General features: G+C 33.6%; 1 protein-coding gene across 1 annotated transcript; it reads right to left on the reverse strand.

Moving 5' to 3' along the window:
- Positions 1–2: 2 nt before the first annotated feature.
- Positions 3–6,425, reverse strand: LOC112054175 (uncharacterized). Its single transcript, XM_024093861.2, has 2 exons — positions 5,315–6,425; positions 3–4,869 (listed from the first exon to the last, which is right to left on the reverse strand). The coding sequence occupies exons 1-2, from the start codon at positions 6,071–6,073 to the stop codon at positions 172–174; spliced, it is 5,457 nt and encodes a 1,818-aa protein (XP_023949629.2). The 5' UTR covers positions 6,074–6,425; the 3' UTR covers positions 3–171.
- Between the last annotated feature and the right edge of the window lie 4,443 nt (positions 6,426–10,868).

Raw genomic sequence — 10,868 nt, forward strand, 5'->3', positions numbered from 1 at the left:
TACTCTTACTAAGCTTACAACTAAGTGAATATACCTAATTATGATAAAAGATCACATACTGTTAGAAATTTTCTTGGATCATACATGTTTGTATAGTATTCACATAAATACAGATCTAAGTAAATGCAATTTTTAGACAAATAGACGAGAATAATATATTATGGGCAAAAACTATTTATACAATCTTGGTGTTAAGTTTTCGATAACATACATGGCCCCTGATACAAGGTAACTTTCAGTATGAAGATTTTTCAAACTTATTATTAAATTCCTTTTATCTATTTTACGCAGTTCATTTAGATTATGTCTAGCTTCTGGGGACATGTATGGTAATATTAAACATCCTAGCCCAAGACACTTGCACCTAATACAGTTTTTCCAAATTTCAATTAAGTCCTCATCTTTAATAACTGGACAAACTGGTAATAAGTTTAATGCGTTAAGGCATTTAGTTTTTTGGCGATCAGTTATAGGATAATCGGCTCGTTGAAATGGAGACAGTATTATAGCTTTCCATGCAGAATAGATTACATTATCAGGAGGATTTTGGACTTTTAAAATTAAAGGAATGATTTCTTCATATAAAGAAGTGCGAAGCAACATTGGTATAATTTCGCGCATAAGTTGAGCATTTCCAAATCTATGTGCTAAATCTGCTGCTATTTTCAAACTTTCCACATTATTTCCAACAACTTGTAACAGTTGACTCAAAGCAATAGTTTTATCTTGCAAAAATGTAGCAACCACCCATGGTACATCGATTTTTTCCAGCTTAACGACATATAAAAGTTCTAATAAAGATAGCCACAGGACATCACGTTGGCGATTAGTAACTCTGATGGCAGTGTCCGAATCAACAACGCTCATTAAACACTGTAACGCCCGAAGCTTCTTACATTTGTTGTGATCACTTTCTTCATCAAAGGCAATTCTGGACAAATAAATGGCTCCCATTTTTGGGCATGTAGCTTTTAAAATATATTTAGCTGTTATTAAATCTTTCATTTCTAAGCCATGTAAACTTTTATTGTCTTTGTACGATTTTTCGAGTAAGTTTTCCAATATCTGTATTCTTATTGAACTTATGTTGATGCCATTTTTATCTGCTATTTCATTTGCAGCACGATTAATGTCGTGACGGGAAAATTTCTCTACAAAATTCGGATGGAAATATAAAGCGTAAATAAGTTGGACGGGTTCAGTGGTTAGACGTATAAGTTCTTCACATGCCCAATCAATTTTATGTAAAGCATGGCGAGTTGACAGTGTTGAGTGTAGCCTTTCCATTTGCCTCACGGCTTTGTTGCCAGGTTGAAGGGTCGCCCAGCGCTGTGCAAATTGATAACAAAGCTGAGCGGCAGCTACTTGATCTGCTCCTCTAGCACATCCTTGAAGAACATAAAATAGACACGCACCCGCCCACTCCATATTTGCGATGTATCTTACACATCTATGAGCCGTACGAAGTAAAGGTTCTTCTAGAGATATTAATCTCCAAGGTTCGTTATCCTTTGATTCAATACCGTTAGGTTCAAATCTTTTACGGTTAGTCATAGTTTGTTTCACAGCATTACTGCAAATCATATCTTTGGCGGTTTGTAACTCGCCATCAAGTGAGAGTAAACCTACTACAGGTAACCAGCGTTCATATGTTTCTAACGTAATTTCGGATTTCAAATTCGACCACATATCATCCCGCATGAAGAGATGGAAAGGTAATCTGTAATGTCCAATTTCAGGAAACATGCCTTTAACTGAAAACAGTTCAAATTCATATTGCTTAGGACTGCTTTTTCTTTGGTAATTCTTTAAAAAATTCAGTAAATAATAATATTTTAAATTATTCGCATCATTACTTGGAGCAAATGCCATCTCATATATGCTTAAATAAACTTCATAGTAATATGGGTTAATAGAGACGAGGCAACCATGTATTACAAGTTCTCCATTTTTCCAAAAATCATTCAATATATCCTTTATAAAATCTTTGTTTTCAATACTTTGCCAAATTACCATACACTTTGGCAACAACTGGGATAATCCATTCACAATGGAAAGTTCTCGAAACCCTAATTCGTTTTCAACGGTTCTATATTTCAAATTCCAGTTTGTTAGCAACGATACAAGTAGCAAAGAAAAACCATCATTACGAGAAATACTCAATGTCAGGCATAAGTCGGAAAGTCTTTCGAAAGGTATATAGGGATCATTTCGCAAAATATAGAACAGCAAAACCTTCACATCCCAAGTCTCTTCTGTATTTTCTGGGAGAGCGATTTCAGATAAATTGATATTGAACTTTGACTTTAGAATATATTGGGGAGGATATGAAAAACTGTTGCCTGGTAGAATATTCTCAAGATCAAAAGTACGATGAATAAGAGGCGTCGAAAGATATTGCATGGCTATAGGAGATAAAGATTCTGATTGCCCGCGCAGTAACTCTAAAATCCAAATTTTATCTTCCATTATTTCGCCACTTCTAAGAGTGAGCAATAAACTAGTTACCAAAACTTGATCCATATCTTGTAATGCAACAACTTTTGATAGGAGCCTTTTTGTAACTTGGTCTCTTATTTTATAAAAGTCGTCGCAAAGAGTTGTCCCTGTCTTTATCGAGTGTTCCAAAATATTTGCGAAAATGCGAAAAGGAATGAAGTCATTCTTGCTAAATATACTTGTATTTTCTGATGTCAGTATATTCTTCTCAGCAGAAGATGAATAGTAATGAATTAAATCATTCAAAGTATTTAGCGACGACATAGGTAAAAATATATATTGAAATTTCCAAGCAATAGACAGATTTTTTAAGATAATGCCAGCATGTATTAACGCATTAATTATGGATAAATAATTAAGTAGATCATGTAAATGTTCTTCTTGACAATTAGATAAAACTTCTGAAAGTATCTCATATGATTCTAATAAAAGAGTTGAGTTTTGACCATCTTTGTATTGTGATAAAACATTAATATCATTTTTGTTTGAAGAATTTGCTAGAATTAATGATTCAATAAGAATTCGTACGTTGTGGCCTGAAGAAGTGCGGCGCAATAGCGACACTAGCTTGGTTTGCTCGCCGTTTATTAGTTGCAAAATGCATCTTCCACGACCCAAACTTGATATAACTTCTTCATTTTGTTTCAAATTGCTCAATGAACTTTCACGACACTTACTGCTGTTAATACTATTTAAATTTAATAATATGTTGTATGAGTTTTTAAGATAGTACAGATTTTCAATAGAATTTATTTGTATATCATCCAACAGTGAAGAACCTTTCAGAAAATCTGCATAGTTTCTTTCCAAGAGAGGGTCTATAGTTTTGCTTGTAATTATCTGCTCATATTTATTCAAAATTGTTTTTATTAAAACTCGTTGGACACGTACAGATAGATCCCTAAAATACTGTAGTGCCAGTTTAGTATCACAATCGCGTAGACATCTGTCCAAGTACAAGGTGTTGGCATAATTAGCATAGGTGGTTAAAATACTTGTGATGATTTTTAAATCATCCAAATCTACTGTTGATGCATTAATTAATTTGTGGATAACTAATATATAATCAGTACATGTTAGATGAAAATTGTACTTCTTCAGAATAACTTTAATTTTGGAGTAATTTAATTCCTTGTAAATTTCTTGAGCTAACAAGCGATCAGCATCCGTAAGAGTAAAATCTTTGAAAACTAGGGAAGCTGCTGCTGCAGCCGTTTCTAAGACCTTTGTATCCCATGGCACATCCAATACTTTCAGAACATTTAGAAGACAATCTAGTCTATTAGTAGGCGAATGAAATGAGCTCAGCAATATCTTAAGACGATTGCCATCAATACAACCGCCACTAGTTGCGGCTTCACTTTCAATAAAAGAACGTAATGTGTCATCTATTTCAAGTAGATGTCTTGAAGTGTAAGATGGCAAACTTTCTTGCAGAAAAGATTCAAGGTCTTCTGTATAACATCTGCGTAACATAATAAGTGTGATTTCTGATGGACTTTGAGAACTGAACTCACTTAGCAGCATGTTAATTTTATACTTTTCTTTTAGTTCCATTATATATGTTATGTGATCTTTTATAATATCAAGATCATCAATTGAAATGGGTCTTACACAAATTGTTTTTATTGACGTCTCTAAAACCTCTATAATAGTCGCAATAAATTTCAAGCCAATTTTTGGCCAGTAGGGTGATTGTTCCAAAAGAAAAATCCTCTCAGTAGTCCATTTGACAAATAAATCAATATAAAAAGGGTTTTGATCTAAAAGAGGAGGTACAAAGTTTCGAAACCATATAACTAGGGATCCCATTTTAATATTGTATGGTATGGCATTTAATATACTAATTACATCATCAGAGTTTAATGTATGCTTAATTTCAGTGTACTTTAACCAACATATTGTTGCTAAATCTAAATCAGATTTTGATATGAATGTTACACACAATCCAATGAATTTTTCTTCAAATATGTTAATGTCTTGATAACAATTCCCACCTTTAAAACATATATATTCTAACAAATCAGTTTTGATCATGGTATCAGAAATATAGTAAATAAGGTGCTGATCACCTGTTGCATAAATTCTTTTTTGTAGAGGGTATACAAGGGACTTGTACAAAAGATTGTGATTACAAAGTTTTGAAACAGTATTAACAAGGAAATCAAAATCTTCAATTTCATTAAATAATACCTGCAATTTAGGCATTACCTGATCAGATATTTTAGAATTGGATAAAGTTTCATCCACCAAAGATTTCAACTGAATTTTAAGAGAGTCTTGAGATGAAAGTTTTGTCTTAAAACCAATTGAAAAATTATTATCTTGCTGTTCTTTACCAGTTGCCAATGAAGCATAATGCAGACCAATCTGAAAGTATTATTCATGAGTAAGTATGCAGACAAAAATATGCTATATTTACGAAAAAATCTCCATAATCATCATTGTCAGGTGTTGGATGGTCATCCACTGCTGTTCATACACCTCTTATAACTTTAATGACTGCCAAATATGGTTTGGAGCTGCCAGTATCCTATAGCTTTCTGTACTCTTTATGATACTGTTCCATAAAAAAAATATATTATACCATTGATTAGAATTACTTTAAGTAATAAAATAATTCATTAAAGAATAATTCAAAATAAATTTTATGCATAGCCAGCTTTTATTTGTTCACCAGAATTGCTGAACAAATTATACAGTAGACATGAGTGTCTGGAATAGCATATCTCTTAATCACAATATTCCTACAAGAACAGGATCTATGTAGGTAATTTGTACGACAGTTAATGAGTATATAAAATCGGTATTTTACCTCTTCATTATTCCATGTGATGTAAAAAAATACATCATTGTGAGAAGCCAATGGATAATATTGCAGACCCATATTTTGAAATTCAAAGATTAACTCAAACTTCTCATTGAGTAACAACATTATTGAATTCATAGTTATTACAATCATTTCATTCCAAAGACAAACATGCTGTAAATCTGGATTAACAGCGATTACATCAGTTAAACCAGTACACAGACATTTCATGATAAGTTTTCCTGAATCAATATAGATTGTTAATCCATTATTTACATTTCTAGTGTTTCTGTATATAGCGTTTAGAGGTATAGGGGCTCTGTCCAAGGGCACGCTGATTTTATTTGTATTAGTATTGTCCAATTCTTCCTGCAAAATTTTGTTGGTGAGTGTAGTAGTAAGTCGTTCGCCACTTTCGCTTATGAAAACCAACTTGGAATCATGGGTAGCAAATCTTCGAATCTTGTAATTGGCATTACTCGTGCATATGACCTCTTTAAGAGCACCATTTTTCAAGTTCACAACATAAACTTCCCCCGATTGTAAGACCACCCAAACATTTTCTTTGTATATTATTCGATTTACTACATCGCTTTGAAATGAATGAACTGTAGTGTAAACTTCATTAAGATCTGTGATATCTAAACTGTGAATGGTCTTTTTATCTTCGTAAATCACTATTTTCGGATAAATTAGTTCAGCATCTAAGCAGGACAACGTATTCAGTCCATCTATTTTCTTCACACACGATTGTGTTATCATCATTTTTCGCGTTAGATACCCTACTAACAAAATATACAATTGCTCTTAAGAGATTGATTCACAATTTTCACGTAAAATTTACGAGTTAAGTATTTGAAAATTCCTTTCAATTCGTTTACACAAGATAATTAACAGACATTTTTCAAATTTTGAAACTGGACGTCAAATTTTGAAATTTCTGTTTTGACAGCAGGAAATGTCTCTATTAGCATAGACAAGATTTGTTTTTTTCTCACTCAGGCTCTAGTAGATTTAATTAATTCATCTGAGACTAATGCGTCTTAGTGCGACCTCATTTATTTTCTACTCTTTTGTATCGCACTTAGGCTTACAAATGGACGTATCGCACCCAAATTCACCAACAAAATTGCCTGTAATTTTTTGAGGGGATGAGGTAAACTCACACAATGAAAATATTTACATCAATAAATATACTATCTTGCTCCTGAGTAAATATGTTCCTTGCTATTCTGTGTGCACTACATACAATTATGTGCGCGCAAGTTAAGCTGCACGCGACTAGCGGCGCAATGAAGAATGTTAACTATTTTTAAATGTTAGCTTTCTCCCTTTCTGTATTCTCTGTTGAAAATATAGAATTTTAAAGTTAGTGCGCGGCGATCAGCCTGTATTTAGTGCCGTAACGTCATCGTACGACATTTGCTCTGCCGGTTCAGACAATTTTGTACTTCTGCCTTACCTACTGACGAATGAATGGTTAGAATTGAAAATTTTTTTTGATTTGAAAAGCTCGTTAATCGAGGAAGGCTATAAGCTTCGAGTCAATCCTCACGCTACGATCGATCAAAATGTGGCGAAAACGGGAAAAAAATGTTCGGTCGTCGGCTAGTCTTCTTAATATATAAATGCGAAAGATGATTCTCACGAAATTTCGAAAACCGCTTGACGTACAAAGATGAAATTTAGCAGGGAGGTAGTTTATAGTTAGTAAGTATCCGCTAAGAACGGATTTTGAAGAAGGCGGGATTAAAGAAGTCTAGAGGCTCTTACAAGTTTGTATGAAAATGAAGGAATAAAAAAATGAAGGACTTTCAATTACATACATAAACTATAAGTTGTTGACCGTTTTTTTATGCCATTTAACTACACAAACCGGCATTTTGAGGAAGCTGTTTACACGACGAAAACGGTTACAACAATGAAACATCGATTATAAAGCAACAGTTTTTATAAACGTTGATTCTTGATGTTTGGCAGAATCGCACGGTCGCACTACACGAGAATGAGAACTGTCGGTCTTCTTTAAATCTCGATATCAGCGCCATCTATCACTACTATCTTTTCTTTAGTTTTAAAACTAGCAGAAGTAAAGAACAGTGCGATACATTTTCATAGCTGGAACACCTTTATTTCTAAACTCATAATCATTTTGAACGCCATCAATACGTTCCACGTAATCATGTAAGATACAGATTCGCTTAAAGATGATCTTCGATACGGATTAAGTAAAAACTTTGTCAACCATTTATAAATCCACTGCTAAACTAGAATGCTTGACTGCGATCTCACCTATATTGTTTTTGATTTTTAATTGATGATGCAGATGGTCTAAATAACTACTAAACTAGAGACGTATGGTTTACTATAGATACACGTCTACAACGTATCAAATGGAACACCTAATCACTGGGCGGATTTTTTTTTTTTTTTTTTATCCGATCTAATTTTGATTTAACCTGGTTTGTAAAGGACTTTGGGTTAATAGGTAGGTAATAAAATAAAAGATTGCTTACATAAAAAACCTACTTTTATTTATGTATAGGCACATGCAATGTACTTGTTATTTTTTTATTTGCCGCAGAATACTGCAAAACAAAACGTGCAAAATATGATACTTATGATTGTACTTATTTATAAAATACCTATCTTAAAATCGTATTGGTAACGACACAGTTAATATAACTACGTCATTACACTTATTTCTTAACTTAACTCATCACTACTTGAAGCACGCATATCAATTGCACATCGGCGTTATCAAAAGTACATAATTTCAAAGTCTTGATATCCCAATAATATGAAAATATTTTATGTCAGATAATATTTTTGAAATTATCCATTTAAACAATATCATCAAATCAAATATAAATATAAATATATAATTCATATCAATATTAACGACACTTCATTATACATAGTTCTATTTCACTATTAACTATTGAGGTCACACCTTAAAAGTTACTGGTAGGTCAGTCATTAAAATTACTTATATACCTTAGATATCGGCGTAGGTATGATGTTCACTGGATATTTATTACGAGTGAAGCGTTCAGCTCTACTCTAAGGCACTATTGAAGGCCGCAAAAAGTGGTAAGTCCAAATAAACAAGTATGTGGCAGGATTTTATAGAAAATTATGTAAACAATTGCATACATGATACATGGGGCATTATTATTTATATATAGGTAAGTATATAATATGATATAGATAGATATCTTTCATAGCTTTCATAAAGCACTCGTTTGCGTACTTTGCACCTTATATTTTGAGGACATATTTAAAACAAAACAATATAAACATTTCATTTCATAAATAAAATTTAAATATATCAAAGAATTCAATTCGATCTTATTTGTAGCACGTATTATATCTTTATTCGAAGGACCATAAATATATGTATATAAAAAACGCAAGATTAACAAATATCTACAATTTGCCTATAATAGAAAGTTTAGCTCGTAATAATATTCAAACAAAGTTACTCTGTACTTTAAATATAAATATCTAAAATCTATACAAAGCAGAAAACAATTATATATTTTAATACTTTACATCTATTAATTATAAAATAACAGTTTATACTGACTATTATTAGCTGCACTATTGTGATTGGCTAAAGTAGGTAGGTATATAATTATATGGGTGAATAATAAACAGATATTTAAAGTTTGGTCAAAACAGCGGACAGTCTAGTCTATTAAAATCGGTCCATAAATGACGGAATTATCGCTGGACATACATAAAAAAAAACAAACAGTATACAGCCGAACGTAGAACCTCCTCCTTTTTGGAAGTCGGTTAAAAATATTGAAACACGTCGCAAAGAACGACCCGCCTAACACGACGGCTCTGTTGTCCTAAATAACTATAGCATCACAGTCACGTTTGCTGTTTGAAGAAACCTTAAAGCTTTGGTCATAATTATAGCGGATGGGATGGGACGGCGAAGCGGCGATGCTGATACACGCCATTGCCTTAGCATCGACAAGTTTGTATTATAAATTTTGCATGCGCCAATAGTATTAGATCTGCTCGCTTTACGCCAGATTCGCGTCGCCATCCCTCCCAATTCGCTATTTGATCAAACCTATAATAAATTTCCCATGAGATAATTATTATCCCTTCAGTAGCGCTATTATGTAACGAACAACGAAACGTAACAACGAAATGTAACAACGAAAGTGTTTATAACACTTGCGAGTTGGTAGTTATACAAAATATCGTTGCAGAATAGCACTACACGTGATAAATGTTGATTCATATATTTTGTAACAATTCACCAAACTTAAACGTGGTTGACGTTACATATCTAGTCTTGTATGGTGCAGTGTTACAAATTGTGTGGACGCATCTTAAGGAAGCTTCTTTGTCCTACCACTCATGAAGTTATGCCTTAGGCGGCTATAACCCATGTTGTCATGCATGCTAACGGCAGGCGTTCACCAATTCACATCGTACGAATCGTACGGATCGCATCGAATGGATTTTATCCACCGTGAATTTAAAAATACGTTTGTTCCAATGCGTCCGATATGTGATGCGGATCAGTGGAAGCCTACCATTATTGCATAGTACCTAATAATATAGACAGACTGGACATCATTATTTATTTTAGACTTAGGTACATACATCATACTTTTTTATCGCATATAAAATTTGTAAATAAATAAATGAGAGATTAAGACTGGATAACAATTTTTATTTCAGCCCTACGAGTAGGTATTAATTAAATTATTAAATATGATATTCGAGTACTAATTACCTGTTAGTACTCGAATATTATATTTAATATCTGATATCAAGTTGTCTGCGTTCTCACAATATGATAGTCTATATCGACCTTAACACCTATTCAAGACTAGCGGACGCCCGCGACTTCGTCCGCGTGAAAGTCGTTGTAAACTTTCAAATACCCCTATCCCACCCTACCCTAACCTACCTCTACCCTACCCCTACCCTACCCTATCCCAACCCTACCCCTACCCTACCACTACCCTACCCCTACCCTACCCTACCCCTGCCCTAGCCCTACCCTACACTACCCCTACCCTACCCCTACCCCTACCCTACCCTACCCCTACCCTACCCTACCCCTACCCTACTCATTAAGGCTGCACTTCTTTATTTATTCCTTCCACCGCGAGTAGCGTCGAGCGCAGCAACCGTTACATAAAAATAATCCATATAGCACGAATTAGTATTCACGCGCGATGGCTCAGCGTATTTCTTGTATAACTTTGGTGTTTCTTTACCGATTTTTATGATTCTTTTTTTATTGTATAGGTGATAATGTTAACTTTCTTATAAGGGATGAGTGATATAAAAGTGTTATAAACATAAGAGTAGACAAATATAATTAGAAAGCTCCGAACTGCTAAGCTATCGGGAGTTACACGTGTTATTGTGAGTCAACCATAAAAGATAGACATATATATGCTGTTGTGTTTTTATAGACAATTTTAAGGAGAACATTTTCGTTATACATGATTTCTATGTAGCTTTAACCATTAAGGCTGTACACGCGAAGGAAGCTTAAAAAATTGAGTAACTTCTCCCG

This window comes from Bicyclus anynana, chromosome 1 (assembly GCF_947172395.1).
Source record: "Bicyclus anynana chromosome 1, ilBicAnyn1.1, whole genome shotgun sequence".
In the NCBI taxonomy this organism is placed as follows: Eukaryota; Metazoa; Arthropoda; class Insecta; order Lepidoptera; family Nymphalidae; genus Bicyclus; species Bicyclus anynana.